This window comes from Caretta caretta, chromosome 2 (assembly GCF_965140235.1).
Source record: "Caretta caretta isolate rCarCar2 chromosome 2, rCarCar1.hap1, whole genome shotgun sequence".
Classification (NCBI taxonomy): Eukaryota; Metazoa; Chordata; order Testudines; family Cheloniidae; genus Caretta; species Caretta caretta.
The window spans coordinates 148,121,230-148,144,525 of record NC_134207.1 but is presented as its reverse complement, the minus strand read 5'-3'; the positions used below and the strand labels follow the sequence as shown (position 1 = coordinate 148,144,525).

The 23,296-nt window shown below is 42.2% G+C and overlaps 1 protein-coding gene and 1 long non-coding RNA gene across 6 annotated transcripts in view; one reads left to right on the top strand and one right to left on the bottom strand.

Annotated features, from left to right (window-relative positions):
• Window positions 1–23,296, top strand: part of TERT (telomerase reverse transcriptase) — a 141,495-nt gene that overhangs the window by 56,469 nt on the left and 61,730 nt on the right. For all 5 annotated transcript variants that reach the window (XM_048839493.2, XM_048839496.2, XM_048839494.2 and 2 more), the window contains exons 8-11: window positions 2,154–2,239; window positions 4,697–4,810; window positions 11,235–11,306; window positions 18,499–18,687. In XM_048839493.2, coding sequence (XP_048695450.2) covers window positions 2,154–2,239; window positions 4,697–4,810; window positions 11,235–11,306; window positions 18,499–18,687 — 461 coding nt within the window. The remainder of the gene's footprint in view (window positions 1–2,153; window positions 2,240–4,696; window positions 4,811–11,234; window positions 11,307–18,498; window positions 18,688–23,296) is intronic.
• LOC142071120 (uncharacterized) overlaps window positions 1–23,296 on the bottom strand; it is a 36,220-nt gene that overhangs the window by 2,521 nt on the left and 10,403 nt on the right. The gene's annotated exons all lie outside the window — the stretch shown is intronic.

Sequence of the window (23,296 nt, the reverse complement as noted above, 5' to 3'; positions counted from 1 at the left end):
GGTATGATGATTTTATTTTGCTTAGGAAGCAACTCACGTCAACACAGTGCTACATGTAGGGGTTTACATGATGAACTGTTGTCTGTGTAGAATTCAGAGGCTGCAATATTTACAACTTCTGGCACACACAATAGAGACAAACAGATAAACTCTTTCCCCCAACTCCTTGACACCATAGTTCCCTTCCTCCTCCCAGCTTCCCAATCCCCAGTTGTACCAGATGCCCAATCATTTCCCTCTCCTGCTCTCAGCTAGTCCCCTGCATCCTTCTCTTTTCTTCCAACCTCTATGCTCCCCAGCTGTCTTTTAGTCCTAATCCTCCACACTCCACTCCCATCTCTCCTGCTGCTCCCAGCCCTCGGTGCTCCCAGGGATGACTCTTCTGCTTTCAAACTCCCCCCTCTTCTCCCTAACCTGTGGGAGCTATGAACAAAGGGACACCAATACTGTATAAAAAGAATTAGGAAATTAATACAAATAAAAACTTCATTTTGTGACAGTTAAGGTTGCACCAAGTTCTACCCTGCCAACCCAAAACCTTAAAAGCGTGAAAACCAGAAGTTAAGGAAAGAGTCACTGGTATTCTTTGTCATTTGCACGTTGCCAAAAACACACCTCATCAAACTTTTGCTTCCATCTCTTCTTATTCCTGGGGGCATTCTGCGCCAAAAAATTAAAAAATTCTGCACACAGTATTTTAAAATTCTGCACATTTTATTTGTCAAAATAACACCACATAATCACTCCAGTTCAAATTATTTTGGTAATTTATTTCAAAATACCTCTCAACAATTACATCTGTAAAAATATTGACACAAAAAAAATCTCCTCAGGAGTAGCGTGTTAAAGAAACCCCTATGGCAACCTAGTTCCTGTTTCTCTGCCCGCTTCCTCCCTCCAGAGCCCAGCTGCGGGGTCCCTCTTGCCCAGATATCTGCACCTCCTTCCCCTCAGAGCCCAGCCATGCCCCCTCCCGAGCCCAGGGATCCAGAGGGAGAAACAGCCTAATGCTCGGTCCCAGGTTTGCATGGTGTTTCCTGCGTGCCACCCTCTCCTTTCCGCAGGGCATGCTGGGAACTGCAGCTCTCAGGAACCCACTAGTTCCCTCCCCCGACAGTGTCTTCTGTGTGTAAGCTGGGCTCTGCTGGGTCCAGTGGCCCCTAGTGGTGGCCAGCAGCATGGTAGCCCATTTCTGTGGGGGAAAGGAAATTCTGTGTGAACAATGTTAATTTTGCAAAATTCTGCATTGTGCAGTGGTGCAGAATTCCCGAAAGAGTATCTTATACATACCAGGAAGCCATATGTACTTCATTAGACTTGTGCTGTTGTGCAAAAAGTTAACTGTGATCTCGTATACTTTTGTATCGAAAGATCAGTGCATCTGATTGTTACACAGTCTATGTATTTAGGCAGTTATTTTGTCTTAATGCTACTGAGGTCCCCCTGTTAAGGAGTGCTCTCAGTATTCCTTTTCTGTATTTGATTGATAGAAGTGAAAGCCTCATGGGGTGTTGGTGTGTTCTGGACTATGTGAAAATGTCAGTGTACGCAGGATGCTTTTCGCTTAACTTTCAATTTACATAATTTTGAAGTTTTGGGTTGGTGTGGTGTGCCTTGTTGCTATCACTATACAAAGGTTTTGTTTATATTATTAAAGAAAAGGACTGCCCATTAGTATCAGGCAAACCTCAGCTCACCCCTTTGCAGCATGCCTGGAAGACCAGAAAATCCACATGCAGACAGACCCAGATGCAGAACATGAAGAGCATGACAGATTCTGGTAGTATGCTATAGACTATTATAAATGTAATAAATGATCATGTGTAAAACAGTGACGTTTCTAGGATGTTATATATCACATTTTATTGTAATAAGTCACTGTATGTATTTTAAAATCACTCTTAGACATTTTTACCGGCCTTTCTCACCACCTCTTACCATCTTTGCTAAAAATGCAATTGTTGCAGAAATTGTGAATTCTGATCTGTTTCCAAATGTGTGTGTGTGTGGTGCATTTTTAAATACAGAGTCTAAAATTTTGGTTTTATTGAGTTTTTGATACTTTAAATTGAGACTGAAAATATGCTTAAAGTCAAAACTTGTTCTTCCTTATTAATTAGGATAACATCTTTTCCTTTTTTTAAATTTTTTAGAGCCTTTCTTTAAATGAAACAAGCTCCAGCCTGTTTGCTTTTTTTCTGCAAATGATCCATAACAACATCCTGGAGATTGAGGGCAGGTAAATGAGTTTATGAAAAGAAACATCAATCTCTGCCATTCTGCTCTGTCAACCAAAAATCTTTCAATTGGCACTAAGGATGTAACCTTCTTAACTAGCTTTCATTAGATGGGATATGTTACTTGACCTTAGTTTGAAATGCAGTTGTCATTTAATTTAGGTTAGAATCTATAAAAGCATGAATGGTCTTGGAATGGAAACTTTTTATTCACATAATAAATTCTGTTTCTTTCAAATGAAAATATGCACATTTTAAAAACATGTTGCTGTTTGCTGTAAGTCAGAACCACTTACAGTTAAAAATAAGTGAATAAATTGCAAAGGAAAGAGATCAGAAATGCTTAGTAAGATCTTGGAGATTCATAGTGGCTACTAGGAATAAGGAAACATCAACACAGTTTTACTAATCTTGTTTTAGTTCCCTACTGTGCAAAAATTACTTTCCTCCTTTTTCAGTTGGGCTTGTTTAGAAGGGTGAGATCGGGGGAAAATGCAAATGTGATAATTATTAAAACTACTTGTAACTATAAAACTAGATAGAAAAGTTATAAAGATGCTGTAATACTGTAGATTTTGCATTTATGTTATCAAAATTTCTCAGAATTTACTTGTAGCCACTAGGTAGCAAATGTGTATCATATTCACAAAGCAAGTGCTTGCAAGCCACCTACTACTTTGTCTTTGGTTTAAAGTTCAGAGTTAAAATGGTGGTTTATGTTGGGATTAAAGAGTAGCTGCCATAAGCCACTGATGCTGATATTTAACAAATTTTGGAGTACATGGGAAGATCCAGAGGACTAGAAAGAAGCTAATGTTGTGACTGTTTTTACAAAGAAAAAATGGGATATCCTGGGATCTGTAGGCTGCTTAGGTATTGATATTAATCATGGTTAAAATAATAGAAAGGCTTTCGGTGGTCCAAAGGTGAAAATGTAACCCAGCAAGATAATGCTACACTGAGGGAATCTAGAAAATCACCATTTGACACATTTCTCTCAAATATAAATGTTGACCCTCTCACATGTGGAGTTTTAAGGAGTTTCCAAGGGCTTGTCTACAATTACTGGGGGATCAATGCGTGGCAATCCATGTGTCGGCGATCGATTTAGGGGGTCTAGTGAAGACCCGCTAAATCGACCACAGATCACTCCCCCATTGACTCCTGTACTCCACCGGATTGAGAAGAATAAGGGGAGTCAATGGGAGAGCGTCTCCCATCGACGTCACATAGTGTGGACCCCACGGTAAGTAGATCTAAGCTACATCAACTTGAGTTATGCTATTCATGTAACTCAAATTAGATCGACTTTTCCCTGTAGTGTAGACAAGGCCTAAGGAAACTATGCAGGGTGATGCTGTGAGACAGAAGTTGATTGAAGTGAATGAAAATTAATGTTGTCTTCTGTTTTCATATAGAATGGCTGTGAATTTGTTCAATAAATAATTGAAGTTATATAATTTTAAATGAGTTTAATTTTGTCATTGGTACGGACATGCATCATGATTTTAGTGGTGGGAATTGAAAATTGCAAGGTTTGGTTATTTATATTTTTTAAACAAAGGTACTATTACAATTTTCAGACTTTTTTATCAAGAGCTTAAGTTTTTATGTATTTTAATTTTATAATACTTACATTTGTTTGCAATTTGAGTTTTCTTTCTAAACTGGAATGAAAATTTCTTCATTTTTAAAATTTGCTTTAATTAACCAAGGTATCACTGTCTTTTTTTAAATATAGTATTGGACATGCAGCATTTGTTCAGAGAAGCATGGATAATAATTATTATAAAAATATTTTAAGCAATGAAAAATGTTTTAAGAGAACAACTAATTACTTCTGTACACATCCCTTAATTTCCTAATTTAACCAGTAACTTGTTAGTGTGAACTTCAAGTCCTTTCACTTTTTAGTTAACAGTTGATCCAAGGGGTCTAGATAGTGTTCAGAAGTTACTCAGTAGTTGTTATAAAGGTTTCTGTCATCCTCTATATCTTCTGTGTATTTATATTGTCACATTTTGTTTGTCTGAAAAAATAAATTTTGTGCCTATAGAAGACATAAGAGAAATGGTTAGGTGAAGTGTGGATCTGAAAATATATGAAAATAGAAGACAATTATGCTTTTTGGTCAGTTATAAACTTAGACCTTCCAGTGATTTAAAATGTGTAAATCACTGGACTAATTAATAATTAGGCAAAGGAAAAAAGTTCTAGAATAACTAATTCCCGATGTCAGCTTTGGAACTTCATATGCCTGTGTTCTTAGAAGAAACACAACTAAACATTAAAGGAATAGATAAGTGTATAAGTCTTCCAGGTGTCTAATATTAACCGTATGTGTTTCTTGGCTATATTGCTTACCTTTTCGTATGATTATAAAAATTGTAAATAAACCTCTCATGGCTAACTGAAGTTTTCTGTTGCCAGTTCTAATTTACATTCTGCTTATTTATTAGATACTACTTACAGTGTTGTGGAATTCCGCAGGGCTCTATTTTATCAACTCTGCTTTGCAGTTTATGCTATGGAGACATGGAAAACAAATTATTCTGTGGAATACAGCGAGATGGGTAGGGTAATTTTTCTTTTTTTATATTTTGGTTGATTACTTCTATGGTGCTGTTACTTTGCATAGTTCTTTTCAGACTTTCTGTTAGATTTGAAAAAGCGGCGAAGAGTCCTGTGGCATCTTATAGACTAACAGATGTATTGGAGCATAAGCTTTCGTGGATGAATACCCACTTTGTCAGATGCATGTAGTGGAAACGTCCAGAGGCAGGTATAAATATGCAAGCAAGAATCAGGCTAGGGAGAATGAGGTTAATTCAATCAGGGAGGATGAGGCCCTCTTCTAGCAATTGAGGTGTGCACACCTACAAGCATCCGACGAAGTGGGTATTCACCCACGAAAGCTTATGCGCCAATACGTCTATAGGGTGCCACAGGACTTTTTGCCGCTTTTACAGATTCAGACTAACATGGCTACCCCTCTGATGTTAGATTTGAGAAATCTTTGCAGTAGTGGCATAACAAATACTCTACGTTATAAAATAGGATATGCAAATTAAACTTCTTTTTTACCATACAAAAAATTTCTTTTTTTCTGAGCTTCTCCCAGTGCTTTACCTACAATGCTTCTTTAAGTGTTAGCCCCATTTCAAAGCAACACAGATCCATTGTTTTTGGAGAAAATCATCAATTCTCAAGGAATTGTGAAATCTAATGGCCAATAATAATAAAGATACCTAGCTGTTATATGGCAGTCTTCATCAGTAGATCCCAAAGTGTGTCACATCGTTAATATAGTTACTCTATCCAAAATGTTTTGTGTGTTTCACAAAAGGAATTTTAACCTGTCTCCCCTAAAAGCTGCATAAAATTATAGATTTGAATAAAACACAGTGAGGATGGAATATTCAGACACACTAAGTCAGAGTAATTAAAATCTTTATTGGAGTCCTCGAATACCATGCCCGTTTATAGCAGGTTCTTCACTAGTTTGGTTGATCACACTGCAATTGTGTGGAGCTACTACACATCACCTTCATATATGGTAGAAAGGGGTTGGGAATTTACCTTACAAAAACATTAGAGTTTAAATACATTTTGTTTCATAATTTTTCATGCATGGTTGAGATACTAATTAAGATGATTTGGCAGCAAGCTAATTTTTGCTGTTTTCATGTCAGAGCTCTAATTTCATTATCTAGGGATATGAAGCTAGTATATAGGGGATAAACTAGGTTTGTTTCTGACACTTAAACAATTGGCCTCCCCAAGGAATCTTAGGCCCTGACCTTGCTGCATGCTAAGTGTTCTTAGTGTCTCACAGGACCAAGCCCATACAAATTAATTTCCTTAAATATGTTATTTGTCTAATCAGGAATTCGTAAAATTCCTTTGTCTGCTATTTATGAGGAGAACCAAATCCATAAAATGGCCTAACTACTATACCATTAGTACTAAGGCATTTTAGTTCTTGTTGTCACTGGTAAAATGAAACTGTTTATTGTGGATAGGTAAAATCATATGAGTTTCTGATTTTCTGAGGGTCTCGCTGTAGGGACAGAGTGGGGATAGTTTGACTGCCTCAACTGAATTTCCATACTTTCCAAAGTTTGGGGTTTCTCTAAATTTAATCTTAATTCTGAATTTTCCTGGGTTTCTAACACTGTTGCTTTTAATATCAGTGTTCTCATTCTTGGAAAATGATATCCATTCAAACCACTGCAATATGCCTGCAGCCTTAACTCCACCATAATGAAGGTTTGTGCAGGAATTTCCTTAGTGTCTTTAACTGGTAACATGGGAGTAAAGAGCAAAAGGGGCTGGAGGGAAAGTTGTTCCACGCCCCCATTCCCTTCTTGAGGTCTGCAGGAAGGGAGCTTCAATATTACATCCTTCATGGTCCTTATGAAGGGATCCCAGCTCCTATGGATCTTAGGAGGCTCTGCCTTGGTAAGTATATCAACTCTCTGAGCCTTAGGAGATTTGCCAGGTACCCACCAATGCTACATGTTTAGGAGAATTGTAAGACGTCCCGCAGTCTCTTCCCACAAGTATTATGCGTACCTGGCATGATGAGTCCTGGGAGTCTTGCAGCCCATTGCCCTCTGAGATTTAGGAGGCTCTTTGAGGGCTTCCTGAAATCCTAATCCCCATGAATGTAAAGAGATTTTTTGCCCTCCCACACCTATGCACATACACCAACACCTGCTAGTCTTAAAATGCTTATCAGGGTCCACCCCTTCCTGAATCTTAGGAGGCCCTTTGGTGGTCTCCTAATACAGATTCTATCCTGTGATCTTTAGGGGAGGCTATTCGGTGGAGTTTGGGGACCCTTCACTCCCGTCCTTAATAAGCTACTAAGCCCAGTTGACCCATAACAGGATCATTGAATCCCTAATGAGCCAAATTAGGGTCACAGGTCATTATTGGAGTATACCTCAGCTCCGTAAGGTTTGCCCCTGCCATCTAGCCTCTATAATCTCCCTGTGTATTCTTTTCTCCTGTGAACTTTAGGAGATGCGCAGGAGTATCACTCCACCTGGGTAACTGCATCAGCCCATTGTTAAATATTAGGATGTCCACATCAATGGCATAGAAGTGAAGAGGCTAGTAGACTTCTACTCATACCCATTCTCCACAAATGCTAGTAACCCATCAATACCCCACTGCACAAGCCTCCTTAAGTCTTCTGGGGCCCCCTGTAGGTTAATTAAAATGCCAATGAGTGGTCAAAGATTTATGTATTGACTGAGTGAGAACTAGGACTTAAGAGCCGAGGTGCTTTTCAAGATCCCATTATGCACCGATCTGCATCTCTAGACATATAAATACCGTTAAAAATCTGGCCCTTTGGCTGAGATTTTCAAAGTAATCTGAAAGTGTTAGGTGTCAGATTTCCACTGAATTTAAAAATCTCAGCTTTAGTGATGATGCAATTTAGTACTGGATTGACAGCTTTGGAAATCTGAAATCCTCTGTCTGCAGGAAATTACAGAACAGGCAGCAAGCAGATAAAAATCCCTAAACTGGTCAGTCAGTCTTAATTTGTGCTTTTATGTGGCCATGAGAAGTAAGTTGCTATGGTCATATATGAAAATCTGTTCCAGCTATTTGTACGTGACCCTGCATTATGGCAGACTACAATACAGATATGCTTTAGTTCCCAAGTTCACTAATTAAAGTTCACTATAGGCAAAATTCACTAATTAAAAGTGTGTGTGTGTGTATGTATGTAGTGTGACAGGGTCAGGCCAGATGGCTACAGGAGAGTGATAGAATGCAGATATATTAGCCCCAGGTTAAGTAGGTCCCTTTTCCCTGAGTAAGGTAACAGGAAAGGTTCCAGAACAATCAGGAACTTTCTGCAAACAATTAAGGCAGACAGGCTGATTAGAACACCTGCAGCCAATCAAGAAGCTGCTACAATCAAGTAAGGCAGGCTAATCAGGGCACCTGGGTTTAAAAAGGAGCTCACTTCAGTTTGTGGTGTGTGTGCGAGGAGCTGAGAGCAAGAGGTGCAAGAAGCTGAGAGTGAGAAGGCGTTCTACTGGAAGACTGAGAAGTACCAGCATTTTCAGACATCAGGAGGAAGGTCCTGTGATGAGAATAAAGAAGGTGGTGGGAGGAGGCCATAGGGAAGTAGCCCAGGGAGTTGTAGCTGTCACACAGCTGTTACAGGAGCCACTGTAAACAGCTGCAATCCACAGGGCCCTGGTTTGGGACCTGGAGTAGGGGGCAGGCCATCCCTCCATTTCCCCCAACTCCCCACTTGATACCGGAGGAGTTGACTTGGACTGTGGGTTACACCAGAGGGGAAGGTCTCTGGCCTGTTCCCCAATCCACTAGGTGGATCAGCAGAGACTGCGGGGATTGTTCTTCTTCCTTTTCCCCATGCTGGCCAGTGATTAGGCTAACTGAGTGAACGGCAGATATGAGCCACAAAAGGGGCCAAATTGAGGGCTGCCGTGAACCTCTGAGGCGAGCAAATCCGCCGATAAGTGCAGGACCCACCAAGGCAGAGGAGGAACTTTAGAATCATAGAATATCAGGGTTGGAAGGGACCTCAGGAGGTCATCTAGTCCAACCCCCTGCTCAAAAGCAGGACCCATCCCCAATTAAATCATCCCAGCCAGGGCTTTGTCAAGCCTGACCTTAAAAACTTCTAAGGAAGGAGATTCCACCACCTCCCTAGGCAACGCATTCCAGTGTTTCACCACCCTCCTAGTGAAAAAGTTTTTCCTAATATCCAACCTAAACCTCCCCCACTGCAACTTGAGACGATTACTCCTTGTCCTGTCCTCTTCCACCACTGAGAATAGTCATAGAATCATAGAATCATAGAATATAAGGGTTGGAAGGGACCCCAGAAGGTCATCTAGTCCAACCCCCTGCTCAAAGCAGGACCAATTCCCAGTTAAATCATCCCAGCCAGGGCTTTGTCAAGCCTGACCTTAAAAACCTCTAAGGAAGGAGATTCTACCACCTCCCTAGGTAACGCATTCCAGTGTTTCACCACCCTCATAGTGAAAAAGTTTTTCCTAATATCCAATCTAAACCTCCCCCACTGTAACTTGAGACCATTACTAGTCTAGAACCATCCTCTCTGGAACCACCTCTCAGGTAGTTGAAAGCAGCTATCAAATCCCCCCTCATTCTTCTCTTCTGCAGGCTAAACAATCCCAGCGCCCTCAGCCTCTCCTCATAAGTCATGTGTTCCAGACCCCTAATCATTTTTGATGCCCTCTGCTGGACTCTTTCCAATTTTTCCACATCCTTCTTGTAGTGTGGGGCCCAAAACTGGACACAGTACTCCAGATGAGGCCTCACCAATGTCGAATAGAGGGGGACGATCACGTCCCTCGATCTGCTCACTATGCCCCTACTTATACATCCCAAAATGCCATTGGCCTTCTTGGCAACAAGGGCACACTGCTGACTCATATCCAGCTTCTCGTCCACTGTCACCCCTAGGTCCTTTTCCGCAGAACTGCTGCCTAGCCATTCGGTCCCTAGTCTATAGCTGTGCATTGGGTTCTTCCGTCCTAAGTGCAGGACCCTGCACTTATCCTTATTGAACCTCATCAGATTTCTTTTGGCCCAATCCTCCAATTTGTCTAGGTCCCTCTGTATCCTATCCCTGCCCTCCAGCGTATCTACCACTCCTCCCAGTTTAGTATCATCCGCAAATTTGCTGAGAGTGCAATCCACACCATCCTCCAGATCATTTATGAAGATATTGAACAAAACCGGCCCCAGGACCGACCCCTGGGGCACTCCACTTGACAACGGCTGCCAACTAGACATGGAGCCATTGATCACTACCTATTGAGCCCGACAATCTAGCCAACTTTCTACCCCCTTATAGTGCATTCATCCAGCCCATACTTCTTTAACTTGCTGACAAGAATACTGTGGGAGACCGTGTCAAAAGCTTTGCTAAAGTCAAGAAACAATACATCCACTGCTTTCCCTTCATCCACAGAACCAGTAATCTCATCATAGAAGGCGATTAGATTAGTCAGGCATGGCCTTCCCTTGGTGAATCCATGTTGACTGTTCCTGATCACTTTCTTCTCCTCTAAGTGCTTCAGGATTGATTCTTTGAGGACCTGCTCCATGATTTTTCCGGGGACTGAAGTGAGGCTCATTGGCCTGTAGTTCCCAGGATCCTCTTTCTTCCCTTTTTTAAAGATTGGCACTACATTAGCCTTTTTCCAGTCATCCAGGACTTCCCCCGTTCGCCATGGGTTTTCAAAGATAATGGCCAATGGCTCTGCAATCACAGCCGCCAGTTCCTTTAGCACTCTCGGATGCAACTCGTCCGGCCCCATGGACTTGTGCACGTCCAGCTTTTCTAAATAGTCCCTAACCACCTCTTTCTCCACAGAGGGCTGGCCATCTATTCCCCATGTTGTGATGCCCAGCGCAGCAGTCTGGGAGCTGACCTTGTTCGTGACTTTGTCACTGTGTGTGTGTGTGTGTATATTTGTACACTTGGGCCTGGTTGCAACTAAAATGTAAGTCAACCTAGCTACGTTACACAGGGGAGTGAAAAATTCACACCCCAGGGAGATATAGCTAAGCTGACCTAAGCCCCAGTGTAGACACCACTAGACTGACAAAAGAAATTCTTCCGTTGAGTTGGCTACTGCCTCTTTAGAGAATGGGTTTACTACAGTGATGGAAAAACCCTTCCATTGCTGTAGCAAGTGTCAACACTGTGGTACTAGAGCTGTAGCTGTGTCTCTGTAGCATCTGAAGAATAGACAAATACTTGCGGGAACAATGTAACAATGAGGGAAATTCTCATTGAAATTTTTTGTAGGCAGTTTGGAGATCATATTGCTTGCTTTCTTTTGTTTTGTGAATAAAAACAGAATAAGTACACTAGTCCATAGCCATCCACTTTAGGAACAACATAGAAGAAAAGAATATTTTCAAACTAAATATAAATTTGTTTAACTTTTTTTTTTTTTTTAATTCCAGAGTGCTGATACGGTTAATTGATGACTTTTTGCTACTTACACCTCACTTAACACTAGCGAAAACTTTTCTGAGGTATGCCTTCAAAGACCCAGGTTTAAAATAATAAGCATTAGTAAATTTTGTTTGCATTGACCTCCTGTATAGAAGCATATATATTTTGTTCATTGATTAATATTTCGGTATTGATAAAATAAAATTTAAATTAAATGTGGAGGGTTTTTTTTTCAAGAAAATGTTTAAACTTCCCGTTCTGGAAAGGTGAGTGTCATGATAGATCAATGTTTCTGAGTCCATGCTCTGTTGCATTTGACTGGGAACAATCGTATAGTTAAGTACTTGGACATCAGCCAGTATCAAAATAGTATATGTGTGCCCCAGCTAGGATCTCTGATGACTCCTACTGTCCCTAGTTTAAAGCCCCTTTCTACTTGCTGATGTTGATGGGGCTCCATGCTGCAGTTGTTAAGGTGAACTGGGCCAGAGGAGCTGACCATTGTCTATTTGACCATTTTGTTTCAGTCTTTAAAAGCTGTTCTGGGTACATTAATAAAAAATCCATACTAAGCAGTCATGACTGCTGTCTTTAATTCTTGGGGAAAGGCTTTGGCTCTTCGATGGTCTAGCAGTACTAAATATTCTCTGATATGAGTGATCTTGGGTGAGTATCTGAAGATACTCCTGGCCCCCTGGTGGCAACAAGGATGTCCAATGTGAAACTTCCTTGAAAGGACTCAAAGAACAATTGTTTAAAATTCTTCAGAGTTATATTCTTCTGTTGGGTGCCAAGAGAGACACACAGATACCATGGAGATGAAAGCAGCATAAATACCTGAGGGGGAGAAGGGCTTACATTGATGCCAAATGCCTTTTTGCAAGTCCAATGGGAAAAGTCTTGAAGGTGTATTTTAAAGTTCTTAATGCAATCAGCTGTATCTTGCTCTTTGTGGCCAGTTAGACATTTTGAGGGGTTACTGGTGGTGTCTAGTATCAATTAGAAGAGATTAACTTGAGCCTCTCTAAGTGCAGGTTGAGGCACTAGTGAAATAAGTCATACCACTCATGTGCTGTGAACATCCCTTGTTTTACTCAGGGGGAAGGGTGAGAGGGGGAATTCTGCACCAAAAACTTAAAAATTTTACACAGTATTTTAAAATGCTGCAAAATTCTGAATATTTTATACGGTATGTCAAAATAATGCAGTTGAATCACACCAGTTTTGATTATTTTGGTTGTTTATTTAAACTACAATACAGTGGATGAAGAATGGGAGTGGGGAGCATTGGAAGAAATCCCCAAACTCCCTTTGTCTAATAATGTAGCTTTGATCCTCTATTTCTAGATGTTAGTAAACAAATATATGCAGCCATATGCTCAAAGTTACATCATAGGCAATGAAGAGAAAGTGAGGGCTGGGTAATCAAACTCACAATTTATCCTGGCTACTGACCATCTCCAGAAAGGTAGTGGCAAACAGTTCATGGAGCACATTTTGATAGGAAAATTTTTCAGTCCAAAAATTCAGACCAGTTCTAATCACTAAAGCACCATAAGCATTTATAAAGCCATACTGTCATTTACAGTAAGGCTCCTTTACACCACTCTGACAATGTAAATGAGTCTTAAAACTTTTACACCTGTTTTGTGCTCCTGGGGGAATTCACTAAGAATGGGAACAATTCACTAACAACAATGGGAACAACTAAGCAGGCAGGCTGCCACATTATGCTCTGTGTGAGGGTCAGAGCTTGCCCATGCCTACCTCCGAACACTCCAAAGCCCTGCACCTCCATGTTGGGCGCTCTGCAATAGCGAGCAAGAGGGACAGAGTCTCTCTTAGTTTGTTTGATGATCGTGATGGTACTTTCCAAATTGCTGCACTTTATGTCAGTGTCTGTCTTTTGTCATCACCATGTTTCTGGAGTTTGGGTAACGTACAGTAAAGTCCTAACTTGTTTTCCCAGAGATAATTAGAATACATGGTGCTCTCCTAGTAATGGCTGGTCTTAGACCTCCTGGATTTGGCAGAGAGGTTTTGTCAGACACAATAAGTCTCTGCAAGGACCATGCTTTAGGTCAGAGGTGGGCAAACCCTCCTGCCTGGCCCCTGAGCCCCTGGCCTGGGAGGCTTATCCCCAGTCCCTCTCCCCTGCAGCCTCAGCTCACTGCGCTGCTGGCGCAATGCTCCGAGCAGGGGCTGCAAGCTCCTGGGGCAGCACAGCTGCAGAGCCCAGCATGACCCGGTGCTCTGTGCCACACGGTCAGGGAGCAGGGCGGGTTGGATAGAGGGCAGGGGAGTTTTGGGGGGTGGTCGGGGGTGGATAGGGGTCAGGGTGGTCAGAGAGCAGGGAACAGGGGGTTTGAATGGTGGCAGGGGTCCCGGGGAGGCAGTCACGAAGCAGGGGGGGTTGGATGGGGCAGTGGGGGGAAGTTAGAGGCAGGGGTTCTGGGGGCAGTCAGAGGACAGGGAGAAGGGGTGGTTGGATGGGGCAGGGGTCCTAGGGGAGCAGTAAGGAAGGAAAGGGGTGGTTGGATAGGGTGGCGGGAGGGCCATCAGGGGCAGGGGTTCTGGAGGTGGTCAGGGGACAGAGAGAAGGGGTGGTTGGATGGGGCAGGGGTCCCAGGGGGGCTGTCAGGGAACAGGGGGCATTGGATGGGGCAGGAGTCCGGGGGGCGAGTAATGGGGGGGAGGTAGATAGGGGGTGGGGGCTGGGCCACAGCCCCTCCCCTAACCAGCCCTCCATACAATTTTTGAAACCTGATGCAGCCCGCAGGCCAAAAAGTTTGCCCGTCCCTGCTTTAGGTGTCGGGCCTGATGGATACAAAAGCAGAGTATTCTCTTGCAGCTAACAGTCATAGAATCATAGACTATCAGGTTGAAAGGGACCTCAGGAGGCCATCTAGTCCAACCCCCTGCTCAAAGCAGGACCAATCCCCAATTTTTGCTCCAGATTTCTAAGTGGCCCCCTCAAGGATTGAACTCACAACCCTGGGTTTAGCAGGCCAATGCTCAAACCACTGAGCTATCTCTCCCCCCTCAATTATGTATGTCCTCTTCAAAGGCTTGGAAAGCTCTGAGTGTTGTATGTCGCCATGCTGATCTATTTGACACACCCTTCTTGAGATCATCCGGTTTTATTGCACCAAAGTGTATGCTGTTCTTGATGCTGTCCTTATAGCGCTTTCTGGCGCGGCCTTGATTCTGGCCTTGATCCTTGTGCCAATTCTCCATAGAACATTTTTCTCGGGGGTCGATGTTCAGGCATCTTCAGGTATCTGTGTAATAACACTTGTTTCAATTGAGGATGGCCTGTTCAATAGTTGGCTGAAGTGTTCAACCCATCTCTGTTCCATGCCATGTTTATCTTTGTCATAAATATAAAGGGAAGGGGTTAAGAAGCTCTGATACAGTACTATAAAATCCTCTTACCTGTAAAGGGTTAAGAAGCTCAAGTAACCTGGCTCGCAAATGACCAATCAGGGGACAAGATACTTTCAAATCTGGGATGGGGGTGGAAAGGCTTTGTCTGTCTGTGTGATGGTTCTGCCGGGGCCAGATCAAGAAAGCGAGCAATCCAACTCCTACAGAATTAGTAAGTAATCTAGCTAGAAAATGCATTAGATTTTCTTTTGTTTTGGCTTGTGAAATTCGCTGTGCTGGAGGGAATGTGTATTCCTGTTTTTGTGTCTTTTTGTAACTTAAGGTTTTGCCTAGAGGGATTCTCTATGTTTTAAATCTGACTGCCTGTGAGATTATCTTCCATTCTAATGTTACAGAGTTGTTCTTTTATCTTTTCTTTGTGCTTCTAATAAAGTACTGTTTTTTAAGAAGCTGATTGGGGTTTTTAGTGTCCCTAAAAACCCAAGGTTGGTCTGTGTTCATCTTATTTATTCTCAAGCCACCCCAGGAAAGCGGGTGTAGGGCTTGCGGGGAGACAGGGTTCCAAGTGGCCCTCCCTAAATGTTTGTTTGAATCACTTGATGTTGGCAGTGTTTACCTAATCCAAAGTACAAGGGAGAATTTGTGCCTTGGGGAGTTTTTAACCTAAGCTGGTAAAAATAAGTTTAGGGGGTCTTTCATGTGGGTCCCCACATCTGTACCCTAGAGTTCAGAGTGGGGAGAGAACCCTGACCATCTTTGATGACTGTCCTGCCATCAGCCATCATGATTGAACCACTTTTGAAGGTTCATAGACTAGCTTCAAGGAATCAAATAACTTCGTTTCATTTGTTTCCGCATACATTTGAATGTCTTCTGCTACGTTCTCCCATCCTTTACTTTGTGTTGAGCGTAGTTGCCTTTGTGTCTTGCTTTGCAGATGTTTGAATCTATCTTTCAGGTGGACTGAGTATCATTTTGCCAGTTTTCGAAAGCCTCACTTTTTTCATTCAAGAGTACTATGATTTCCTTATCATCTTCGTCAGAAAAGAAGCCCTTTTCTTCCATCCAAGAATGTCAGTTGCAGTTTTTTTGTACTGTGTCTCTGAATTCCTCCCATGAGACAAGTTTATCAACAAGGTTGGTTTCTAGTGCACTTTGTAGCTTGTCTTGGTAGGATGCATGGTTTAATTTAGCAATATCAGGGGACATCTTGATGGTTTTGGGGCGTTGCAGGCATGTGGGTACAATATGTACATTCAGTATTGACCTAATCGTTCTATGATCCATCCAGCACTCTGGTCCGCGCATGGCTCTGGTGATCCTGACATCTCTTATGTTACATTATCGGACAATGATGTAATCTATTAGATGCTATTGTTTGGATCTGGGGTGTATCCATGTAATTTTATATTTCTATGCTTGTCTGAAGATGATATTTGTAATTGTCAGGCTATGTTCTGCACACTTGTTAGATGTAGGAGACCGTTTTTGTTCATTTTTCAATGCTATTTTTTCCAGTGACCCCTTATCAGTTGTTGTTATCTTTACCTATTCATGCATTGAAATCTCCTAGGATGTTTAGTTTGTCGCTTTGTGGTGTTGACTTGATGGGAGAGTCAAGATCAGAATAGAACTGTTCCTTAGCATTGTCAGGGCTTGTTAAGGTGGGCACAAATGCACTGATGAGAGTAGCAAATCGCGACTTATTTAGTGGTAGCCCGAGTTTCATGAGTCTTTCGTTGATGCCTTTGGCAGTCTTCAAGACACTTCAAGAGTTTGGTCTTGATTGCAATTCCCACTCATAGAACCATAGAATATCAGGGTTGGAAGGGACCTCAGGAGGTCACCTAGTCCAACCCCCTGCTCAAAGCAGGACCAATCCCCAACTAAATCATCCCAGCCAGGGCTTTGTCAAGCCTGACCTTAAAGACTCCATGAATTCTATCTCCGTGTGGTTCTTTTCCCTTCCAAAAGAAGGTATGACCCCCAGCAGGTTCTGTAATAAAGCCCTTGTCTGCCAATCTAGTTTCACTGAGCGCTGCAATGATAATATCATACCGGGGTAGCTCTTTTGAAAGGAGAGCTGTTCTTATTGCAAATCAAGAAGTATAGTCTTTATCTATCATAGTCCTGATGTTCCAAGCAGAAATCTTTAGTGCTTTTTTTTTAGTTATCTTTTGGTTTCGACCGTGTTGACGATGATCCACCAGCCATAGTAAGCTGGCTGGATTTTATTTGGACAGGCAATGTTTGAGGCACCTTTGCTAGCCCCTTCCCTTACAAAGGGAGAGCAGTGCAATCCTAAAAAGGGCTGCCCTGCCGCCTGGGGTGTTCCCAAACTTCCTTACTGCCCCTGGTCAGGAATGGGCCACCAATGTCCTCGGCCACCTGTGTGCAGGCTTGTGGCTACAACTGCCAGTAATCATCGTCACCTGTTGCTTTGCCACTCTTCCGTCACCACAGGACTTTTGAAGAGAGATGTGCATGAATGATGTGTGCGTGAGGTTGATTAAAATGGGAATCGTTGCACTAAGACAATCCCATTCTCTCAACTGCTGAAGCTTGGCCCACTGGCACAAAGGTTGCTACAACTGGAGGGTTCTTTAGCTGCAGTAGATAGCGATGACTTCTGTAGTGCCCCGTTGTGCCTTTTGCCTTCCACAATGCATTGCTGCACTGCTTTTCAAGCTGTTGGACCAATATCACTCTTTTCCTCCTTGGCTACCAGAATAGTCTTTGTATGATTGGGAGGACAATCCTTAAATCACCATCAGTTTTCATACTTCCGGTTACCCTCACAAGCTTTAGCCTGCCTGCTGAGGCAGTTTACCAGGGCATGGGCACTGTCGCGTACTTACTGCTACTTGGAGCTACAGGTGAGAGCTGAGTGTACAGTGAGGACCAAAGAGGAAAAGAACCACTCAATATCCCTTCTCTGTGTATACATGCCCAATAACCCACTCAAGGCCTACCTCCTGTGGCACATTAGTCCAAAATTATGTATCTGGACCTTGTAATTGCGTGGCAGTATCCATTCCAAGACTACTCCCCTACTCTTCCAAGCCTAGTATACTTCAATCAATGTAGTGTCCTTTATGAGGTTTAATTTGATATTAAATTCAATTTCTTTTACTCTGACTCAAATCTTGCAGTGTCCTTCAGATATTAGTATTGCATGTATAACTGCATTGCAACTGTTGGGGAGTAGTTATAGATTTTGACAGCAGGAGAGCAGGGAGCCATTTATGTCAGTTGATACTGTCAAGGGGTTGCATTTACTCTTTATCTCTCTGTTTTGGGGAACGGCAGAAGTGAATTTAAATTTGACAGTATATGTTTACCCCACTATACCCTACCCAGTATCTGCCTCTAAATTGTTATCAATCGATATATTAGCTTGATATTTCTGCTACAATGAAATCTGTGGTTTGAACAGGGGCAGAGTTAAGATTGTTTATCATTTATGTAACCTTATTTGTGATTTTTTATAAGGTTTTATAATATATTGTTTTTACCTCATTTTCTGCTCTAAGAATTAAACTCTTCATTTCATTAATCATTTCCTTAACCCTTTTATTGGTTCCTTTTGCCTTAAGTGCCTTCAATTTTTGGATCTTAGGGAGCATTCACTCAGCTAAAGAGTTGGAGACCCTTTGTTTTTGTAACACCTCTTTTGTATTCTCAGGGATTTCTTCACTTGTGTTCGAATTATTTCTCAACATTTACAGTAGTTTATATAATGGACAGTAATCAGGATTCTTTTTCCTGGAAGATAGCCATAACAATTTTGGACTTGCTTTTGATAAGCATCAGACTAATAGGTTAATGTCACTTATATTACACATCACACATTATATTTTTGCTAACCATTTATATCTAATTTAGGACTCTGGCGACAGGCATTCCTGAGTATGGCTTTTTAATAAACCCCAAGAAGACCGTGATGAATTTTCCTGTTGATGAGGATATCCCAGGATGTTCCAAATTTAAACAGTTACCATATTGCGGTGTGATCCCATGGTGTGGGTTGTTACTAGATATACAGACACTTGAGGTTTACTGTGACTACTCCAGGTAAATATGGACACTGGTTAAACTTCCTTGTATAAATTAATATGTACTGAGATGCACAAGAACATTGGTTTTGCTAAACTAATGATATAGATGAGTCCACTACAAAATGAGTATGATCAGCTCTGCCTCCCATACAATGAATGAGAACATTCTCTTGTGCAATAGAATCATAGAATATCAGGGTTGGAAGGGACCTCAGGAGGTCATCTAGTCCAACCCCTGCTCAAAGCAGGAACAATCCCCAATCAAATCATCCCAGCCAGGTCTTTGACAAGCCTGACCTTAGAAGTTTTTAAGGAAGGAGATTCCACCACCTCCCTAGGTAACGCATTCCAGTGTTTCACCACCCCCCTAGTGAAAAAGTTTTTGCTAATATCCAAACTAAACCTCCCCTACTGCAACTTGAGACCATTACTCCTTGTTCTGTCATCAGCTACCACGGAGAACAGTCTAGGTCCATCTTCCTTGGAACCCCCTTTCAGGTAGTTGAAAGCAGCTATCAAATCCACCCTCATTCTTCTCTTCCATAGACTAAACAATCCCAGTTCCCTCAGCCTCTCCTCATAAGTCATGTGTTCCAGTCCCCTAATCATTTTTGTTGCCCTCCGCTGGACTCTTTCCAATTTTCCACATCCTTCTTGTAGTGTGGGGCCCAAAGCTGGACACAGTGCTCCAGATGAGGCCTCACCAATGTCGAATAGAGGAGAACGATCACGTCCCTCGATCTGCTGGCAATGCCCCTACTTATACATCCCAAAATGCCATTGGCCTTCTTGGCAACAAGGGCACACTGTTGACTCATATCCAGCTTCTCGTCCACTGTAACCCCTAGGTCCTTTTCTGCAGAACTGCTGCCTAGCCATTCGGTCCCTAGTCTGTAGCGGTGCATGGGATTTTTCCATCCTAAGTGCAGGACTCTGCACTTGTCCTTGTTGAACCTCATCAGATTTCTTTTGGCCCAATCCTCTAATTTGTCTAGGTCCCTCTGTATCCTATCCCTTCCCTCCAGCGTATCTACCTCTCCTCCCAGTTTAGTGTCATCTGCAAACTTGCTGAGGGTGCAATCCACACCATCCTCCAGATCAGTTATGAAGATATTGAACAAAACTGGCCCCAGGACTGACCTTTGGGGCACTCCACTTGATACCAGCTGCCAACTAGACATGGAGCCATTGATCACTACCCGTTGAGCCAGACAATCTAGCCAACTTTCTACCCACCTTATAGTCCATTCGTCCAGCCCATACTTCTTTAACTTGCTGGCAAGAATACTGTGGGAGACAGTGTCAAAAGCTTTGCTAAAGTCAAGGAACAACACATCCACTGCTTTCCTTTCATCCACAGAACCAGTTATCTTGTCATAGAAGGCAATTAGATTAGTCAGGCATGACTTGCCCTTGGTGAATCCATTCTGACTGTTCCTGATCACTTTCCTCTCCTCTAAGTGCTTCAGAATTGATTCCTTGAGGACCTGCTCCATGATTTTTCCAGGGACTGAGGTGAGGCTGACTGGTCTGTAGTTCCCAGGATCCTCCTTCTTCCCTTTTTTAAAGATGGGCACTACATTAGCATTTTTCCAGTCGTCGGGGACTTCCCCCGATCGCCATGAGTTTTCAAAGATAATGGCCAATGGCTCTGCAATCACATCCGCCAAATCGTTTAGCACTCTCGGATGCAACTCATCTGGCCCCATGGACTTGTGCATGTCCAGCTTTTCTAAATAGTCCCGAACCACTTCTTTCTCCACAGAGGGCTGGTCACCTCCTCCCCATGCTGTGCTGCCCAGTGCAGTCGTCTGGGAGCTGACCTTGTTCGTGAAGACAGAGGCAAAAAAAGCATTGAGTACGTTGGCTTTTTCCATATCCTCTGTCACTAGGTTGCCTCCCTCATTCAGTAAGGGGCCCACACTTTCCTTGACTTTCTTCTTGTTGCTAACATACCTGAAGAAACCCTTCTTGTTACTCTTAACATCTCTTGCTAGCTGCAACTCCAGGTGTGATTTCGCCTTCCTGATTTCACTCCTACATGCCCGAGCAATATTTTTATAATCTTCCCTGGTCATTTGTCCAATCTTCCACTTCTTGTAAGCTTCTTTTTTGTGCTTAAGATCAGCAAGGATTTCACTGTTATGCCAAGCTGGTCGCCTGCCATATTTACTATTCTTTCTACATATAGGGATGGTTTGTCCCTGTAACCTCAGTAAGGATTCTTTAAAATACAGCCAGCTCTCCTTGACTCCTTTCCCCCTTCTGTTATTCTCCCAGGGGATCCTGCCCATCAGTTCCCTGAGGGAGTCAAAGTCTGCTTTTCTGAACTCCAGGGTCCGTATTCTGCTGCTTTCCTTTCTTCCTTGTGTCAGGATCCTGAACTCGACCATCTCATGGTCACTGCCTCCCAGGTTCCCGTCCACTTTTGCTTCCCCTACTAATTCTTTCCGGTTTGTGAGCAGCAGGTCAAGAAGAGCTCTGCCCCTTGTTGGTTCCTCTAGCACTTGTACCAGGAAATTGTCCCCTACATTTTCCAAAAACTTCCTGGATTGTCTGTGCACTGCTGTATTGCTCTCCCAGCAAATATCAGGGTGACTGAAGTCTCCCATGAGAACCAGGGCATGCGATCTAGTAACTTCCGTGAGTTGCCGGAAGAAATAAGATGCCTTCGTCATCACTCCACTCTAGTTTAACATTTCAAATCCAACCCAGATCAGTAGTGGTTTCCGAGAAATGCATCTGATGGTCTGTAGTTCAGTTTCAAGTGGACAGATGTCTGTAACACCACAACCTTATAACCTCAGGTGATATTACTGGATATCTTGCTGACGTTCTGAATGGAAGAACTAAGGATTGAATGGGCTATGGAATTTGATTAATTTCCTGTGGATTATTGGGGACTAAACATGCTGCACTCCAGTAATATTCCCTTAGTGGGGCTAAGTCATATTGATTGAACTGTATTGTGGAAAATTATAATGGTACCTCCCATGTGTGTACCTGATCTCTGAATAGACTTTGTTTTCTAAGCTTGTCAGTGAGGCACTTTTCATCACCAAAAATCATATGAAAAAGATTATGGTTCTGTTTCTACTCTCCCTTTTTTGTGGGGGTGTATGTGCACACACAGTGTGTGTATACATTTTTTTTTTTGTTCATGGTTGGCACTCTTAATTTTTTTTTCTTTAAGGAGAGAATATACACCCATGGAAACTGTATCTGGTGAAAAAGGAGGTACTCACAAGATGTGAACCAGTGTTTTAACAGTAGGGATGGAGAAGGAATGGTGTACTTGAGAAATATTTATAGATGGCAAAGTGAAAGGTTCGAGAGTCTAGTTTCAAGGAGAGAAAATGGAGGGTAATCAAAGATAACTTCAAGGTTGCTACCTGGAGGATGGTGGAATTGTCATCTGTGATGGAGAGAGAATTGCTTAAATGGCCTGGGAAGAGAACTTTAAAATAGGACTGATGCATGTGTGTTATCAGAGTGCTCTATATCTGCATGTAAATAAATACGGTGCCAGTAAATGGCACTCAAGAAGATGAAAAATTATTTCTGGATTTTGTAGGATCAGGAAAGCTCGTTGATGGGCTCAGAAAATGGCTTCTTCTGTGCAGCTCTTTACATGGTGCTCTTAACACAATGCAAGCAAAGAAACTCTTGACGCTATGGACCCACGTGCTGTGGGAGTATTGGTGGTGGGGAGAAGGAATGGGGATGGAGGAACTTACAGAACTTTGGAATGCCTCTTGAGAACGTCTTTGATTTAGATGGGCTTCACTTAGGTTGCTAATCCTCTTATTTTTAAGGGCCATCAGGAACCACTTTAATCATCTAGTCTGACTTCCTACCTAATATAGGCATGGAATTTCACCCAGTAATTACTGCAGCAAGTTCAAAGTTGGTTGAGATAAAGTCTGTCTTTTAGAAGGACATCCATTTTTGATTTAAATATTTCAATCAATGGAGAATTATCCCGTTCCAATGGTTAATTACCCTCACTCGCTGTTTAAAAAAGAAATGCACCTTATTTCTTGCGTGAATTTGTTTGTTTCATCTTTCACCATTGGACCTGTTGTGCCTTTGTCTGCTAGATTAAAGAGCCCTCTCCTATCAGAAATCTTATCCTCATGTAGGTACTGTAGACAACGATCAAGTAACCTCTTAACCTTCTTTTTGAAAACCTATGTAGATGGAGCTTTTAAAGTCTCTTGCTGAAAGGCAACTTTCCAGATCTTGAATTCAAGATCATTCAAGCTATTGTCTAAACCCTCTCCAGTTTTTCAATACCTTTTTAAGTGTGGACACCTGAACTGGTCACAGAATTCCAGTAATAGTTTCACTGCACTAACGCCATATACAAAGATAAAATAACCTCCCTCTTTCTACGTGATATTCCCTTCCTTATACATCCATGGGAGTACACATCTACAGTATGGCCTACATTCTTTGTTCCTAGATGTATATCCTAGGTCATATTAAAATGCATGGTCTGTATAAGTGACCTGTTCTTTTTATTTACCACTGATTCTTGTGTCATCAACAAACAATTAACTAGAAAAAAATGTAAATTCATTGCTTATAATGATAGTGAATATTACTGCCCCGAAACAGATCCC